At 37.0% G+C, this 19,270-nt stretch overlaps 1 protein-coding gene across 2 annotated transcripts in view; it reads left to right on the forward strand.

The window, feature by feature from the left end:
- The window catches only part of ATP6V1A (ATPase H+ transporting V1 subunit A), a 58,552-nt gene that overhangs the window by 12,386 nt on the left and 26,896 nt on the right, over nt 1–19,270 (forward strand). For both annotated transcript variants that reach the window (XM_043474869.1, XM_043474870.1), the window contains exon 2: nt 15,634–15,728. In XM_043474869.1, coding sequence (XP_043330804.1) covers nt 15,644–15,728 — 85 coding nt within the window. In that variant the 5' untranslated portion in view covers nt 15,634–15,643. The remainder of the gene's footprint in view (nt 1–15,633; nt 15,729–19,270) is intronic.

Consider the following 19,270-nt stretch of genomic DNA (forward strand, 5'->3'; position numbering starts at 1 on the left):
AGTCACTTGTCCATTTCTATGGTGGTTGTATAGCCTTTTTGAGCTCAGATTTGTTTCTAAAATTTTAAATAGTAATGCCAGGCAAAATAGTGGAGATAAAATTGTATCTGTTCTTTGTAGAATTATTTGGTGTTCTAGTGTTTATAACATCAAACAAAGTAACCACCTAAAGCTGTAACATTTTAAACTTTTAATAAACATTTTTGTTCTTTTACATCAAAAAGTCATTCTAGTTCTGTCATGGTGATATTTGGCTTCAGCTTTGGCCTCAGGTAAATACTGATTTTTAAAACCTTGGCCATTGAGCATTAGGCCAAAATGTGTATGCAGTGCCTTTCAAAGGAGATGTATCACTTTTCATTCAGTGAATGTGGGTGGCTATTTTCTTAGTACTATCTCTGAACAGTATTTAGTAATTGCCTTCTAGGTGTCAAGGTGCTTTACTATCTAACTGGGGTACACAATGAACAAAGCAGACTTGGTCTCTGTTTTCCTCACACTTCCAGTCTGGCAGTAGAGAGATCTGAGAACAATTCTGTTAACAGATTTTTTAATTACAGCAGTGGCAAGTGCTTCAGAAGAGCAGTATTGAAGGCTGGGGCACGTACCATGGGGAACTGGAAGTAAAATCCTTAGCAAACCATACTGTTGAAAGCATCCATCGTATCTTTAAATCCAGACTGTGTTTTTTCACCTCTATTAAGCAGGGTTCGTTTCCTTTTTTATCCTCAGTTGATGCTTTACGTCATATTTTAATTGCAGAGATCTTATGAACTCTTAAGTTAGAGGTTAGTTGATTTAGGGTGACGTGCTTTAGTCTCTCCGTCGTGTCTGACTCTAGCCCACCAGGCTCCTCTGTCCATGGGATTATCCAGGCAAGAATACTGGAGTGGGATTACTATTACCTGGCATTACTATTTAATACTATGCCCGCCTCCAGGGGATCTTCCCAACCCAGGGATCGAACCCAGGTCTCCCACATTGCAGGCAGATTCTTTACCATCTGAGCCACCAGGGAAGCCCAGTTAGGGTGATGCTTCCTGGTAAACATTGAGTTTTAATGAGTCTTTGCATAGTTTGTAAATCTTCTTTCTCTTCCATCTCACCCATGAAATAAATGCCAGGACAGATCAATTTGAATATGTAATCATGATTGCATAACACACGTGTAGTAGCATTCTTATTGCAGTACTGCTGATGCTAACTCTTCTCCTGTGTATATCATTCTCAAATACATGCATTGCTTATATTTGGCTTGCTCATGATATGTTTTCTTGGCAAAGCAATCAAGGAAATTTCTCATTAACATTCAGAAAAGTGGTATCATAATAATTTTAGGCAGTTTTCAAGAAGAGTTTCTAAGTGTTTTGAGCAATAGTTTTGGTTTTGGGTTTTTTTTTTAATAGTTATAACATTTCTGGGTTGACTGCTTTTGAAAGGGATAGTTGTCATGCAAGACTGTTTGAATTTTTTTTTTAATTAATTAAAGTTACTTCTTAGGCAGTTTATCTGAGAAAATCTGTCCAAAAGCTGAAGAGCCACTGCAGTGCTCAGAACCCACGAAGATTAAGAATCCTTTCAGAAGAGAATTTGCTACAGAGAGCCCTTGGTACTGTGAGCTTGGAGTTTAAACCATTTAACCCAAGATATTTCATTATTATTATTAAATATTTCTGGGAAGCAGGACTAGGATTTGAAATAAACTAATACTTCATTTTTTATCATTATTGGATTTTAAAGGTAATTCTAGTTGTTCATTCACTTTTGTAGTGTTAAACACATAGGGAATTCCCTGGTGGTTCATTGGTTAGGACGCCATGTTCTCACTGCTGAGGGCCCTGGGTTCAGCCCCTGGTCAGGGAACTAAGAACTTATAAGCCACTCAATGCAGCACCGAAAATAAACAAACACACACATATAGATAAATCCTTATATACATAGCGAACATATTTTGTGAAGTACTGTTTACAAATAAAAAGGTTTGAACATTTTTAAAGGCCTTGTTATGTATTGCCAAATTGCTTCCCACATTTCTTACAAAATAATAAACCCAAGTTGACCTTTGATGGTTGTAGGTCATTTTAATGGCCATTAATCAAATCATAAAGTCTTGTCTATTTTTTCCCTTTTTTTGGTGGTTTTTTCTTTTTTCTTGTCTATTTTCTATTCTTAGAGTGTAGCTCTTTGATGATTTGTCACTTTAAATCTACAGTAGTCTAAAATATTAGTAATAACTTTTAATTATACATAAATTGAGGCAGTAAGACTATACAGAGTTCCCTTGCAGTGTGCAGAATCTTGTAGACTGTTTCTAGCAGTATAGAGATCATAATTTTTCTATTTCTTAGGTCTTTATTCCAATGAAGGTTGGCAAGTCTGACCTCTTTTTATATAAACATTATTGTGCTATATTTAGTTCTAATACCATATATTATCATTCCTAGGACATACTCCCCCCACCCATATCTTATAGTTGAAACTGGTATCTGTCCTGCAGTTTCTGATGTGCCATAGTTTAATATGTAGGGTTTTAATAGTTCTTGAATATATTATAATTGATGGTATCTTAGATTAGATGAAATATGGTATTACTTCTAGGCAAGAGTGTATGTGTAAGAATTTCCCTTGTGAGACAGCAGCATAAGAGTATTAGTATGGATCCTCAGTTGGTTGCTTTACCTTGGCTTCACCTAGTCAGTGAGTTGTGAATGAACGTATTTGCAAAATGTAAAAAATAAAAATAGCAAAAAATGGGAAACCATAAAAACTACAAACAAACAAAAAGTGGACTACTGTAGTTTAAAGAAGATTGTTAAACTGTGGTATCCATTTAATGAACTATTAGACAGTTTAAAATGATGCTTATTAACAATGTACAAAGTTGTATTATAGTATTGATTATAGTTATGTAAAAAAATGGGGAGGAAATAATATCAGGGTCAACAGTATTCAAGTTGTGAGAATTTTCTTTAGGTATTCCTTAAGTTATAAGTATAAAAAAAAAAGTTATAAGTGTATTGCTTCTGTAAATAAACTTTAAGGAAAAGTACATAATAAATGGGCTTCCCTGGTGGCTCAGTGGTAAAGAAACCACCTGCCAATGCAGGAGACCAGAGTTTGATCCCTAGGTTCGCAAGATTCTCTGGAGAAGGAAATGGCAACCCACTCCAGCATTCTTGCTCTGAAAATCCCATGGACAGAGGAGCCTGCAGGCTATAGGTTGCACAGAGTTAAACACAACTTAATGACTAAACAATAGCAACAACATAATAAATGCTTGTTTTCTTTACTGTTTGTATCATTTAGCTGTCTTCTCAGCTGTTTACATTCTTGATAAGTTAAAGTATAAAATCATTGACTTGTTTTTTTCTTTGTAACTTGAAACCAAGAAATATGCTAAAAATTCACTTAGAAGCCTTATGGGCTATTAATGTTAGCTTCACTATAACTTTTAACTCTTTAGTAAGTTTTATTTTAGAAATAAGAATAAGAGGAATTTCTCAGGTATTGTTTAGATAACTTTTTTATTCCAAATTTATGACAGTCAATTAGCCAGAAATTTTCTACTACTATTTCCTGTAGCAAAATTGTGTTGGATCTGTTTTCATTAGTATTATTGTTTCCAAATATGCCCATTTACTTTGCAGCTTTTTTTTTACTATTATTTTCAGTTATTTATGTTGTGTTATAAACCTAGGCATTAATAAAATATAGCATTATGCATTATTCTTTAGAAATCTTAGTTCTTTAGAAGATGGATATTCTAGGAACAGCTGATTCTTGGTTGTTCTACTTGCTCTTTAGTTTGTGAATGGTCTGTTCTGTCATGTCTTTTTCATCTCCCTTTTGCTATTCTAATATAGAGTTAGTTAATAATGGAAAAGAGACATCCCAGGCTGTCCTTTAAGGTGAAAGTATTAGTCACTCAGTTGCATCCAACTCTATGTGACCCCATGGTCTGCAGCTTGCCAAGCTTCTCTGTCCATGGAATTCTCCAGGCAAGAATACTGGAGTGGTTTGCCATGCCCTCCTCCGGGGAGCTTCCCAACCCAGGGATTGAACCCAGGTCTCTTGCATTGCAGGCAAATTCTTTACCGACTGAGCCGCCAGGGAAGCCTAATTTTTTAAGGTAATAAAGGTTAAAGTTACTGGCTAAAATAAGGTCTTTTGAATTATTTGGTATTAATCTCCTCCATAGCTCTCATCTTGAGTGGGTTGCTTAAGTCTCAAAACCTATTTTCCTAATCAAACAATACCTGCCTCCTACAACTGTTGTTAAGGGTTAATGAAATGCGTTTCTTGTATAGCACAATGTCAGGAGTGTGATGTGTGCATAACAAGTGGTAGTTTATATCTGTTTTTAATTTCAGAACATATTTAATTGAGTTACTGATGTGCAGTGTGGAGGGAAGGGAGAAAAAAAAAAAGATAAATATACTCCTTGAAGGCAGGGATACCAGAGTCTGTTCGTATGACAGTTTTACCATTGGTCATAGGATTCTAGCCTATAAATTCATACCATAGAACTTATACACTAAATACAGTATTCTGTTATTCTGGTTAATACAGAATATTACACTCAGCTCAATTTTATTTATAAAATTTTGAAGTGAAAGGAATCTGTGATTATTTCTAGAAATGCTATAAAGGTTGTTTATGGATAAGCTTGTCATCAAACCATAAGCATATGTAGTGGATACATTTTGAATTCTCTTCCCAGCTAATTGTCCACGGGAGCTTTTACCTTTTCTGTTTCTTATACAGGATTCATTGTATTTTGATAAGTGAAGGGATGTATGTGTTTGTGCACTCAAAAAGATTTCATTGTGGTAGGAAGAACTCGTTCCTGATTCTGTTAGTCCAGTTTGCCATTTGTGATCATTCTGTACTTCTCTATTCTGATTCCCACTTGTGCCTGCACATTTCCTGTAATTCATCTCAGTAATTTTTATAAGCTAGTTATATAGTGACCTTATATTCACCTTTATTCTTAACCTTTTGGCCTATTTTTTTTAAAAGTAGCATTTTGAAATGTGTATATTGTGTAAAAATATTTATTCTTGAAGCCCTCTCCTTTTTATTATGTTAGATTCAGTGGACCAAGAAAGAAAACAAGGGCCTAGATGCTTTCTGTCTTTCAGTTTTGCTGTTCTTAGCAAGGTGGCCTGTCTGCTTAGATTTGCTCCCTTCGAGGTCCTAAAATGGCTTGCCTGTCCCATACAGGTGACCAGAGTGGGTTGCCATATTCCAAGGGAGTAAGTGTTTCTCATGGCCTGTATCTTTTAAAAGAACAAAAAAATCATTCCCAGAAGGTCCCCAATAGACTTTGCCCTACCTCTTACTGGTGAGAACATTGTTTCATGCTCATTTCCAAACCAGTCATTGCCAAGGGTACTGGAATAATACCTTGATATTTAAGGTTTTGCTATCACAAGATAAAAGGGGGGAACTAATGTGGCAGTCAGTAATCTGCCACATAAGTCTTTCTCATGGCGTTGTTCAGTAGGTAGATTAAATAAAATGAATAGAAAGGTGCTTCACAAAATTATTTTTGTACTATATAAATATAAGGTAATGTTATTAGCTGGAATTGTACCAATTCTGCAAGCATGAAAATATTAAACAGGATATTGATGCCTTGTCCCAAGGAGATAAACTGTGTATGAAAATAAGTATTTGCTTTTCTTCATCTTCAGAAAGAAATAGTCTTCAATCAGTTGGGTGGAATGTATTTTTCTAAGTGTTACACTATTAATGAAGTGTCCCAGTATTCGTGAACGATTTTGTATTTAAATAAAATATTGTCTTGGAACCTTGATATTTAGCTTTTACATAACACCTCACTCTTGCCCCCAACACCTGTATCATCTAAGACTGGTACTAAAAACATTTCTGGGATAATGAAATCACTACGTGTTGTGCATTAACCAGTAGCAATTTGTAAGGGATCTTGTAAGACAGAAGGAACAGAAGTGGGCCTCTGATGTCGTGATTTACCACTGCGGTGTTCTGCAGTGTGGGGGAGAGACTGATGACTCATTAAATCGGATGGTTGCCTGTGCTATCTGGATTTTTCCCTGTCTACAGCATGACTTTTTTTTTTAATCTTTCACAAATACGGGGGAGGGGTACTGTTTCAGTTTGTGGCTATTAGAATATTGGTTTTAATTGCATTTACTTTTTATCCTTAGAACAGGAGTCCAACAGCTAAAGGCATTGTTTATTTTTTTTTTTTAAGGCATTGTTTAGAATATAATCATTTGAGTTTATTCTCTGTGAGTGCAGGTACATATTACCACATTGTTTTCATAAAAGCAATGGTTTTTAAAGTAAATATCACGCTTTTATTTTTTAAACAATTGAAAGCATCAGTAATAGTTGCATACTATATTAGAAAAGAGTTATTACATAGCATATAAAACTTGATGTAGCATTAAATCACATCATGATTGCTTGGATCTTATGGAGATTTGGCATAAGTTTAATTTACAGTATAATCTAATTTTATAGATTATAATCTATAATTTTATAGATTATTATAATCTAATAATCTAAGTATAGTTTGCTTATTGCAAAGTTAAACTGTTTCAGGAGATTTTTTTATCTTAAAATGTTTTTAAAAGCCCATGCTTTTTCATGGAAAGACATAAGCATTCAGTAGTGAAGCAGATTTTAGTGGAGTTTTTTATTTTCACTCTTTTCATAGATAACAATGATGGGTGATTAGTGGATACAAATTAGTATGTTATATGGCCATGTCTATTAAACTGCTATATGCTTTGCCCAATTCAGTGATTAAGTCAATATGTCTGCCTAATTCATCTTTTTTTTTTTTTTTACCATTTTTATTTTATTTGTGGAAAGGAAGTACTTCTATCTTTTTCTTGTAAAACATACATGTGTATCATGAAGGAGAGGGCAAAACTTGTTTGGATTAAGAGGATATACAAGAGCATACAAAGAATTTCCCTGATTACAGTTGACTGCTATAACATTGTCCTATTGTCTGTCAAGATTCTGGTGGGAGGATATTTATTTATTTAAGGTTTACTTGTTTTTCTGCAGTTGGGGTATTTTGGTGAAAAAGCTTTAGAATTATAGTGTCTATCTATCCATCTGTATGTATGTGTATCCTTATGTCAGGGCTGCAGGAATTACAAATTTTAATGTTCAAGAGAGTCTGTTACCTTGGACTAATCCTTGGAAGTTTCTCAAAGTGCTTAACTCTTAAGAGGTTGGAGCCTGCAACTTCTGGAGCAAGGAAACATTTTCCAGTATCAGAAAATAGTACCTTAGACTTTTCCCCTGTAACTACTGGTGATGGGCTGTATCTAAGGTTTATGTTGGAGGAGGAGGAACAAGTTCTTTTTAGAAACTAAGACTTCGGTTGTATGGAAACCTGACCTCTATACTAATTGCTTGACTTAACCTGAGAACTGTCATATGGCCTCTGCTTTCTAAATCCGCTTTTGTATTTTTTTTTTCCATTTCAAGATTACTAAAACAGAAAACAAGCCAAATATTGTTGTGCTTCAGGTGTGAGTCTTAAGCTTCAGTTATCCAGGGAGCAATTATTCAGCTTACTCATTGTTTAAAGATTTGGATTCTCTTAAATCAGATGTCTAGACGGAAGTCTGGTGTATAAGGTGTTTCTTAGGGATCAACACACAGTGAGAGGAAGGGGGCAGGAGCAGAATTTGGCAGAAGTTTCAAGGTAAGCCCTGCAGAGCCTTAGCCAACCAGGTGGAGTGATCTGGACTGAGCATTTATTGCTTGTGATAGTATCCCACATTGGACTGACAGGATGGGGTCTTCATATATATACCTCCACTTTCCTTGGTCACCCAGCTCAGGTTGCTCTGTGAAGGGTGTCAATGTGGGCAAGGCAGCTCTTTGAATCTGACCCTGAAGGGCTGCCAGCTGTTGACTTTCCACTCCCTTGTCCTTCCTTGAAGTAGAATCTGGATTTTGCAGTTCTGTCCCTAATATAATAAAACATATGTCTTGAGAGAGAGACTGTTGTCCTCTGTACCACATAGGATTGTTTAGATGTTTATAATAGAAATCAGCCTAGTTAATTTTGGAGGCTGAGTGCAGTACTTAAAGATCATAGGCTTTGGAGTCAGGTAGTTAGGCTGCCTGCGCTCACAATTCCACCTTTAACTGCTGGTTAAGAGCTGGGTTTGGGATATGTTTGTAACCACGTCTCTGCATGTTGCACAATGGTGTACAGAAAGCTAAATTACTTGGAAACCGTCATACTTTTGTCCTCTTAACACTGACTTTTTTTCCTTCTAGTTTTATACGTATTGAGTATATTCCCTACACTGTACATTTCATGCCTGTGACTCATTTATTTTGCAACTGGAAGTTTGTACCTCTTATCTCACATTTCTGTCTTTCTCCCACCTGTCTTTCCTCTGGCAGCCACCTGTCTGTATCCATGGTTCTACATGTGTCTTATTAATCTTTCTTCATTTGCTTTGTTTTTAAGATTACACATTTGAGAACTCAGACAGTTTTGTCCTTTTTCCATATGACTTATTTCATTAAGAATAATACCCTCTAGGCTCAGTGGCAAGATTTCCTTCTTTCTTATGGCTGAGGAAAGTGGTAGGGCTTCCCAGGGAGCTCAGTGGTAGAGAATCCGCCTGCCAGTGCAGGAAATGCAGGTTCATCCCCTGGAAAAGGAAATGGCAACCCACTCCAGTATTCTTGCTACGGTAATCCCATGGACAGAGTAGCCTGGCAGGCTACAGTCCATGGGGTCACAAGAGTCAGACAGGACTTAACAACTAAAAAACAGTGCTCGCTTCAGCAGCACATACACTAAAACAACTAAAAAACAACAATGTTATATTATTTATGTGTTCCCCGCCTTCTTTACCCATTCATCTATTAATGGGAACTTAGGTTGCTTCCATATCTTGGCTGTTGTAAACACTGATTTGTTTAAAAACAGGATCATCTTGATTTGATATAATATTAATCAGATGAATGCAAATTTGTGGATCTGGTAAAAAGTGTACCTAAGAAAATATATATAGAATGATCACTTAAGACTTTTGATTTTCTTATTAGTTTGATGTCAGTGTTCTTAATGCCTGCTGTCTTTGGCATAAATTAAACAACATATAAATGGCAACCCACTCCAGTGTTCTTGCCTGGAAAATCCCAATGGACATGGGTTTGGGTGGACTCCCAGAGTTGGTGATGGACAGGGAGGGCTGGCATGCTGTGATTCATGGGGTCGCACGGAGTCGGACACGACTGAAGCGACTTAGCAGCAGCAGCCTAAAAATAAAGTTGAAAACTAGAGAATCATCAGTTTCCTATGGTGGCTAGAATTATCCAGCTGAGTAATATATCCACAAGGCAGCTGAATCATGAACAAACTCATTTGATTTCCACAAATTATTGCTCATACATTTGGAGGCTGTCAGTGTTTAAAGGGAAAAGTTGTAAATACCTGTATTTTAAAAATCAGAACAGATACCATTATTGCCTCATAAACATTTCAGAACACCTTTGTGACCCCTAGGAGATTTGAGGCATCTATAAGAAAGTTCTACTGTATACTCTAATGTCTCTTTATTCATCTTTCAAGTTTCAGTTTATTATTTTCTAAGTCACTCTTGTCCTGCCCAAGTTTAGGTCAGATCCTCTGCTTTATCTAAATCACTCTGCATTGCTCCTATGAGAGTACATTTGTCAACTTATTGTAACTATGTTTGCTTTTTATCCCACCAGGCTAGAAACTCCTTGGGGGAGAGATTGTGTCTTACTCCATTGTATTTTCAATCTATAATACTGCACTTGGCATATCACTGATGCTTAAAATCTGTTTCATTTTAGCAAATAAAGCTATGGTAAAACACACATAATAACTAAGGGAAAAAACTAGCCACTTGGCTAGATTTGGTTCAAATAACAAGAAGATAAGAATGTTCGGTTTGGTTCAGTTCAATTCAGTCACTCAGTCGTGTCCAATTCTTTGCGACCCCATGAATCACAGCACGCCAGCCCTCCCTGTCCATCACCAACTCCCAGAGTCTACCCAAACCCATGTCCATTGAGTCAGTGATGCCATCCAGCCATCTCATCCTCTGTCGTCCCCTTCTCCTCCTGCCCCCAATCCTTCCCAGCATTAGGGTCTTTTCCAGTGAGTCAATTCTTCGCATGACGTGGCCAAAGTATTGGAGTTTCAGCTTCATTATCAGTCCTTCCAGTGAACACCCAGGACTGATCTCCTTTAGGATGGACTGGTTGGATCTTGCAGTCCAAGGGACTCTCAAGAGTCTTCTCCAACACCACAGTTCAAAAGCATCAATTCTTCGGCACTCAGCTTTCTTCACTGTCCAACTCTCACATCCATACATGACCACTGGAAAAACCATAGCCTTGACTAGACAGACCTTTGTTGGCAAAGTAATGTCTTTGCTTTTAAATATGCTATCTAGGTTGGTCATAACTTTCCTTCCAAGGAGTAAGCATCTTTTAATTTCATGGCTGCAGTCACCATCTGCAGTGATTTTGGAGCCCAAAAAAATAAAGTCTGCTACTGTTTCCACTGTTTCCCATCTATTTCCCATGAAGTGATGGGACCAGATGCCATGATCTTAGTTTCCTGAATGTTGAGCTTTAAGCCAAGTTTTTTGCTCTCCTCTTTCACTTTCATCAAGAGGCTTTTTGGTTCCTCTTCACTTTCTGCCATAAGGGTGGTGTCACATTAGGCAATATTAACTTACACTGACAGAATAGAGTTAGTAGTTATCAGTATTTTCTATTAGGCTTACTGTTTGGTGCTTCACAACAATCCCAGTAGATTTTACAAATAAAATGAGTCTCAAAAGGTTGAAAGAATTTGATTTGCTTAAGGGCACAGTTTTTAATTTCAAACTCAATTTGTCTGACTCAAAGCCTTGGTCTCTGTTTCTCAATAAAAAGAAGCAGCCAGAATAGATAAAGTGGTACTCTTGAAGAGTTACTCATATGACATTTAGAATATAGTTTTTAATTTTATTTGCTCTGTTTTAAAAGAAACAGTGACATTGTAAAATACTTAGAGAACAGGGTATAGCCTCAGGGGAGGAAGAGCTGAAAAAGGCTGTCCTTTCAGGGACAGTTGAAGACACTAAAGAGAATTTCCTTGGAGAGGGAGTGTGGCTACAGTAGTTGGAAGAAACAGGGCCAGAGGGTACAGGTTATGAGCAAGTGTTAATAGATTTAGGTTGGATACAAAACAACCCTCTTAGAGGAGATTTTTCAAAATAGAATAGTTTTTTAAAAATTGAAGCCCTGTTTAAATAGTAGGTATTACTTATGAGAGTTTTGTAAGCATTTTACACCTCACAAGGAACATTTTTGACAAAACTGTAATTTAGTCATAACCCCAGGGTAGGGGTACTTCAAAGGAAGATACAAAGAGATTCTGATTTGTCCAAGATCTCCTGCTGTTTGTCACTGGTAGAATTAGGATCTTTCCTAAGTGTGACTCAGTTTTTCATGCTGTTTCCACTTTAATAGGCAGATGACCATGTATCATAGGAAATAACCATATTTGAGGAAGAAGTTAGACTGTATTGTTATAAATTTCTCTTCTGACTTTGAAAATCTTTGATTTTCTGAAGATTAAAATTTGACTTCCTTTGCTTGTTCACTACTTCAAAGCCTTTGCCTAACCCATCTCTCAAATAAATGCTTATCTTTAAACTTTGTTTATTCTCTTATCTAAGTAGTTTCTAAAAAAACTTCCATCTTTTAAAATTTAATTCTAATCTTTTGCAGTCCCATTCCTCCTTACTCAGCAATCCCTTCTGCATCTTTAGGAGGCTGGAAAATGCTAATAAACCAGTTTCCCCTTTTCTTTACTTCCTCCCTCAACTGCCCTTCCTCCAATTTAATTTTCCTACAGAATCCAAAATTCTTGATCCTTTATGCTGACATTTGTGACTATAATAAATATTTTTTCATGATTTCCAGTGACTTAGGCACTGACTTCATCTTTGCCAACAAATGACCAAAATGATGATAGTCTCTTATCTATCACCATCTTTTATCATCTTTAAGGTATATGGTACTTATCTTGCCCCTTTGCTCATATCCTTCTTACTTGGAAGGTCTCCTTTTTTGCCATATGGTTTTGATCTTTGTTTTTACTCTTGCTTGTTTCTTTAATCACTCTTTAATTCTTCCCTGTTAGCTCTGTCCACCATCCCCTTTCTGAAAGTACCAAGAATATAAAACCAGAATTCCACTTTACTGTTATACTCCCCTCCCAAATTGCTCGACACCTTGGTTTGTTGTTCTTGTTCATTTGCTCTGTCGTGTCTGACTCTTTGTGACCCCAGACTGCAACACGGCAGGCTTCCCTGTCCTTCACCATCTCCCGAAGCTTGCTCAAACTTATATCCATTGAGTTGGTGATATCATCCAGCCATCTAGCCCTCTGTCGTCCCCTTCTCCTCCTGCCTTCAGTCCTTCCAATGAATATTCAGGATTGATTTCCTTTAGGATTGGCTGTTGATCTCTTTGCTGTCCAAGGAACTCTCAGGAGTCTTCTCCAGCACCACAGTTAAAAAGCATCAATTCTTCAGTGCTCAGCCTTCTTTGTGGTCCAACTCTCACATCCATACATGACTACTAGAAAAACCAATAGCTTTGACTAGACAAACCTTTGTCGTCAAAGTAATGTCTCTGCTTTGGTACACTTTGGTTGAAAGTGGAAATTACTCAGTCATGTCTGACTCTTTGCGTCCTCATGGACTATACAGTCCATAGAATTCTCCAGGCCAGAGTACTGGAGTGGATAGCCATTCCCTTCTCCAGGGGATCTTCCCAACCCAGGTATCAAACCCGGGTCTGCATTACAGGCAGATTCTTTACCAGCTAAACTATCAGGGAAGCCACCTTGGTTAATGGATTACAGATCATATTCGAAGAAGTGTAGGATTCTGTAGTGATCCTTCAGTGACTCCAGAAAGACTGGAAAACATTACTCTACCCTGCCTGAGTGAATCCCCAAGGCTCGGGGTTTGATTTTCCTCTTGTTCTGTATTCTTTCTTTCTGGACTCAACTCAGCCTTGAAACTTCCTTTCCAATTACTGGTTCCGCCAACTCATCCCTGTTGGTTTACACATTTCCCACAACTGAGTCAACTTTTCCTCTGCTCCCTGTGTATTGTCATTTTGAACACTTAAGTACTTTTGCTTTATGGTACAGTTGTTTAAAGCTAGTGAAAACTCCTTTTACTCACAATCTTTATTCCCTAAGTTTAACACAGTACCTTTTCCTTGGTAGGAGCTTGGTAAACAGTTAATGAATTGAGTCCATTTGTTAACCAAATTAAGTTGTATGTACCCTGCTCAGGCTGTAGCCCACTGAGACCCCCTGCCTCCATGGGGAAGGCTTTATTCCCCCTTTCGTGTTCCGGCAGCCAAAAAATGAAACCAAAGCGTAATTGAAGCAACACAAACTTTATTCAGTGGCCAGAGAATGGAGAAGTGGGAACTTAGTTCAGTAGTCAAATTGTCCCCTTAATGGCAAGCTGCTGCTGCTGCTGCTAAGTTGCTTCAGTCGTGTCCGACTCTGTGTGACCCCATAGACGGCAGCCCACCAGGTTCCGCCGTCCCTGGGATTCTCCAGGCAAGAACTCTAGAGTGGGTTGCCATTTTCTTCTCCAGTGCGTGAAAGTGAAAAGTGAAAGTGAAGTCACTCAGTTGTGTCCAACTCTTCGCGACCCTATGGACTGCAGCCTACCAGGCTCCTCCATCCATGGGATTTTCCAGGCAAGAGTACTGGAGTGGGTTGCCATTGCCTTCTCCATAATGGCAAGAGGGATTTGCTTTCAAGGAATAAAGACAATAGGGAGAGCAAGACTAATGATGGGGAAGTATATGCATTAGTTTTCTGGGAAAAAGGCAAGGTTTTCCTGGAAACGGACACCACCACCTTTCTGTCCATTTTTGGTCAGTGACTTCCAGTCATGGCTGCAGGTAGGAGTGTCATTTTGTACACCAATGTAGTAAAACAAAAATCACTGTAGAAAGCGATTCAGGGTCTGTTGGAGATCAAATTCATCACCATCTTGATTTCAGTTTTTTGATATCCAGTTTTTTGTTTTTCTCTCCCTATAACTTCCTCTGTGTCCAGACCCTGTGATTAAAGATACATTAGTTCCTGCTCAAGGGAGGGGTTGGTTGGTTTTGAGCAAGGGTCTGGTGACAGCTCTGGACACAACCCATACTGTTTCCAGAGCTTTTCAACTTCTCGTCATGCCCACTTCCCCTCTCCTCTTAATTGATTGATTAAACAGCATTCTTCTCATAACAATCTTTGGTTGTTTCCTATTGTTGGTTGTTTCCTCTTGTTTGTAGGATAAAGTCCACTAGGCATTCGTCTCTAGACCCACAAAGTAATCTCTACCTTTGAATCCTTATTTCTCACTGTTGCAGTAACAGTGCAGTTTTTTATTGCAGTCAGGCTGGTCCATTAACTCTCCTGAAATTTTTATTTCCCTTCTCTTGTTCGTTATTTCTCCACCTGGAATGCCTTTGCAGGCCTCCTTTTCTTTTGCTGATTCTCCCTGATCTTCAAGATGTTTTCCATGAATGTGCTAATCTTTGAACTTTTAGTAAATAAGTGTATATATTATTTGGTACTTTATTATATATTGGTCTGTGACCTTTTCTTTAAGGTTGTTAGGAGACATTATTTAGCTTTTTATCTGTGCATGTATTTTATTTCCTTTATTAAATTGTCCATAATAAGTTAGAAAGTTACAGCAGTTACAAAGAAACTTTCTACTTTGGGATCTGTAACTAGTTTTCTATTTAGACTTAATACATTGTTTGGGTTTTTCAGGTTGTACATCTTAAAGTAAATAAATTGAACTAAATTTCCTAAACTGTTCTGTATTCTGCTAAAGGTGGGGGTGGGGGGTGGGGGGGAGGTGTTAGGGGGTGAGGATGATCACAGAAACATTTTAAAGATACATTATTCATTTAAGCATTTTTTTTTAACATAAGATATAATTTGTTAGATGGTAAAAAATAAAGTAGGGAAGGAGGGAGGTATGTTAAAATTTTGAATAGATGGGCAGATAGGCAAAAAAGCCTCTCAGAGTGGGGGATATTTGAGTGAAGGCCTGAAGGGGGTATGGGAGCTGACATCCAGGAGAAGAGTACTCTGGACAAGGGTAATAGTGTGTACAAAGACCCTGAGGCTGGATGTGTATGTGTTTTGAGTAATAACAGAGTTCCATGTTTATGCAGCATGATAAAGTAGTTGAGGAAGTCAGAGAGCTAAATGGCAGGGCAAGATGTTACAGGGCTAGAAAAGCCATTGGAAAGACATCACATTCCTTCTTATAGTCCATGGGATATTTTCTATGGAATACCTTGTATAGGGATACAATTCTGAGTTTTCATAACTGTAGACTATATACAACTACAGTTGTAATAACTGTAGACTATCCAAGAATGAGGTAATTTTAACCAAATCTTAAGAATTTTATATTCTATTTTACTTTGAAGAAGTGGTAATAACTCAAGTATACACCAGAGTTCACTACCTATATTGGTTCTTTTGCTTTAAAGTTTTTAATTATAACTTAATTACTTTTTTTATCATAGGTAAATTAACATGATGGATTTCTCCAAGCTCCCCAAAATACGTGATGAAGATAAAGAAAGCACATTTGGATATGTGCATGGGGTCTCAGGACCTGGTGAGTAATACATAATAATCATAATAGTAAAAAATCCCTAATATCAGTTAATATCTTTTCAAGGTGTTTTAAGCAGAAATACACAAGTTTCTCTTCACCTATGTAAATTCTGTCTTTAGAAGATTTCATACCTGCTGTAAGACTGAGGCAATACTTCTATCATAAGGGTTACTATGACATTTATTATCTAAATTTGATAATTATTATGTAAATGGATAGATAGTGTTACATGTCTTAAATTTTTTTTGTTGTTAAATCTGAGGTTAAAAGGCTATAAAGTTTATAGGTTTTATTTTGTGATACCTAAATGTCTGTTAATGTGATTTAAATTTTAGTAATTGCTTTTAGAACATTTCTCAGAAACATCAACCGTGGCTCTTTGCATGTATAAATCCTTCTGAGTGATGATTCAGATATCACGTAACTAGCTACCTGTAGCAAAGTAGTCTTATGACATGATAATGAGAATGGAAAGCAGTTTATGTTTGTTTTGCCCACAACTTGGAGCATTTTAAATAATAAATAAATCTCCTCCTAGTATTAAGTTTGTTATTCCACATTTCCACTGCAAAATGTAATTCAGTTTCTGTTGGTAAAACTACTCATTGATTTGTAATTTTTAGTGCCATGAAAATTCACTTTTCCTTGTCTTTTTATAAACCTCATGTTGTACTCTTTTTGATGTTCTAATCACAATAGAGGTGATGGTTCTTTGGGGTGTTAATACAAATGAAGATTATCAGTCACTGGGCCACTTATTTCTCCCTAGTAAGCTTCTACTGCTTAGAACTTGGTGTTTGAGCTTGAATTTTTAGCAAATATAATATATTTCACTATTTTCAATCTCTTCACCATTCAGAGAAACACCTTTTCACCTTGATGATCATAAGGCCTTTAAGGAAGACAGACTGTACATAGGAACTTTGAGGGAAAAGGCAAAGAACACTCTCAAAAGAGTTTATGTGAAAATATTTTTCTGAAATTTGTCAACACTTTAGTTATCTGTGGTATTTCAGTGTGGGCCTTCCAGGTGGCACTAGTGGTAAAGAACGTGCCTGCCTATGAAGGAGACATAAGAGATGTGGGTTAGATCCTTGGGTCAGGAAGATCCCCTGGAGGATCTTCCTCCCACTCCAGTATTCTTGCCTAGAGAATCTCATGGACAGAGGAGCCTGGTGGGCTGCAGTCCATGGAGTCACAGAGTCAGACATGATTGGAGTGACTTAGCACACAGCACACATTTCTGTGCTTCTTAATTATTCTTATAGATACAGAGGTAAATATTGATAAAAGAAATAAATTTCCATTGTTCTAATGTAAGTTAAATAAATATTAATTCCCTAATACTTTCTACTTGAATATTACCTAATTCATAGTTCTAATTAATTGTATCTGAAGGCTAAATATTTAAATAGACTTAATCCATTGAGGCCTGCGCAGGTCCCAGCCTGTCTGTGGTTTGGGGTTGCTATCTGCCTCATAGAGCAAAGTAGAGGCTTTGTCTTCTGGGAAGACAAAAGTCGTCTTCTCCTGAAAAGACCTCTTACACAGTTGGCATTGGCATATTCCAGGAATAGGAGGGCAGGAATTGAGACCTTAGGAGTCTGGTAGGGAGAGGCAGAGATAGAAAAATTGAGGTTCTAGGGAGACGATGTTGGTTGTAACTAGAAAGTTCAGAGTAGGGTATTGTTACCTCCAGAACTCATTACTGTTAACTCTGCTTGGCTTCGTGACAGTCATAAAAATGGATTCCTTAATAAAATAATAATACAGTTTCAAAAAAAAAAGCCATCATAGACTTACTCCTATACATATCTGAAAACATACAACCTTCCCCTCCTGCCAGAAAAGTAACTTTTGCTTGCTGGGCAACATGATCCAAAATAATAAGTGCAAATTCTAATCCAGTATTTATAAGAAATAGGGATTCTTGACGAGGCTTTCATCCAGTGGTCGTGACTGATTATAAACATCCTGTTTGTTGTTGTGCTCAATCATGTCTGACTCTCTGTGACTCCATGAACTATAGCTTGCCAAGCTCCTCTGTCCATGGGATTCTCCAGGCAAGAATACTGGAGTGCATTGCCAACCTACTCCAAAGGCTCTTCCTGACCCAGGGATTGAACCTGCATCTCTTGCATCTCCGGCATTGTCAGGCGGATACTTTTACCACTGCACCACCTGGGAAGCCCAAATGCAAATGGGAGTTTTTCTAGGTAGATCTGTCCAAGAAGAGTTTCAACAACCACTAGTATAAAGTGTTAGAAAGTAAAGTTGTTGTTTTATGTGATATTTCTCAAAGGAATGGTGAAAACAGAGCGTGCTGATGATTGTTTTAGTCTTTTATTATTATTATTACTTTTCCAGTACCCACCATTCCTTGTATTATAGCAAGCTAGGTTGATCAAAACTTGCCTAAGTGCTACTAGTTAAGAGTTTGACGTTTATTTGTCATATAGAACTTCAAAATGAAAATAGTATTCATGTGTATCATGTAAACAAGTAATCTTAGCCTAAAGCCTAACAAAATTTTATTCTGTTTATCCCATCTATGACATATGCTAAAAAATGTGTCTTTTTATTAACAAAACAAAAAGAAATGGAAGAAAATATTTGCAGTGATGTGACTATAGAGGGTTAATATACAAAATATACAAACAGCTAATGTAACTCAATATAGAAAAACCAAAACAACCCAATCAAAAAAAATGGGCAGAAGACCTAAATAGACATCTTAGCAAAAAAGACATACAGATGGCCAACAGGTACATGAAAAGATGTTCAACATCACTAATTATTAGAGAAATGCAAATCAAAACCACAGTGAGGTATCTTCGCACAGCAGTCAGAATGGCTGCCATCAAAAAGTCTGCAAATAATAAATCCTGAAGAGGGTATGGAGAAAAGAGAACCCTCCTACACTGTTGATGGGAATGTAAATTGGTGTAACTACTATGGAAAACAGTACAGGTTTCCTTAAAAATAAAAATAGAGCTACGTATGATTCAGCAGTCCCATTCATGACTATATATCCAGAAAAGAGTAAAACTGTAATTTAAAAAGATATATGTACCCCAATGTTCATGGCATAACTATTTATAGCAACCAAGACCCAGAAGCAACCTAAGTGCCCATCAACAGTTGATCAACTTAAGAGGATGTGGTATATATACACAATGGAATGTTATTCAGCCATATAAAGAATGAAATATTGCCGTTTGCAGCAACATGGATGAACCTAGAGAATCTTACACTTAGCGAAGAAAATCAGACAGATAAATGTTGTGTGATATCCCTTATATGTGGAATCTAAAAAATAATGCAAATAAATCTATATGAAGCAGAAACAGACTCAAATAGAAAACAAATTTATGGTCACCAGTGGGGAGAGGGAGGGAGGGACAAATCAAGAGTATGAGATTAACAAATAAAAACTACTGTACATAGAATAGATAAGCAACAGTGATTTACTATACAGCACAGGGAATTATACTCAATATATTATAATAATCTATAGAAAATGATCTGAAAAAATACATGTA

Source organism: Cervus canadensis, chromosome 7, assembly GCF_019320065.1.
Source record: "Cervus canadensis isolate Bull #8, Minnesota chromosome 7, ASM1932006v1, whole genome shotgun sequence".
Classification (NCBI taxonomy): domain Eukaryota; kingdom Metazoa; phylum Chordata; class Mammalia; order Artiodactyla; family Cervidae; genus Cervus; species Cervus canadensis.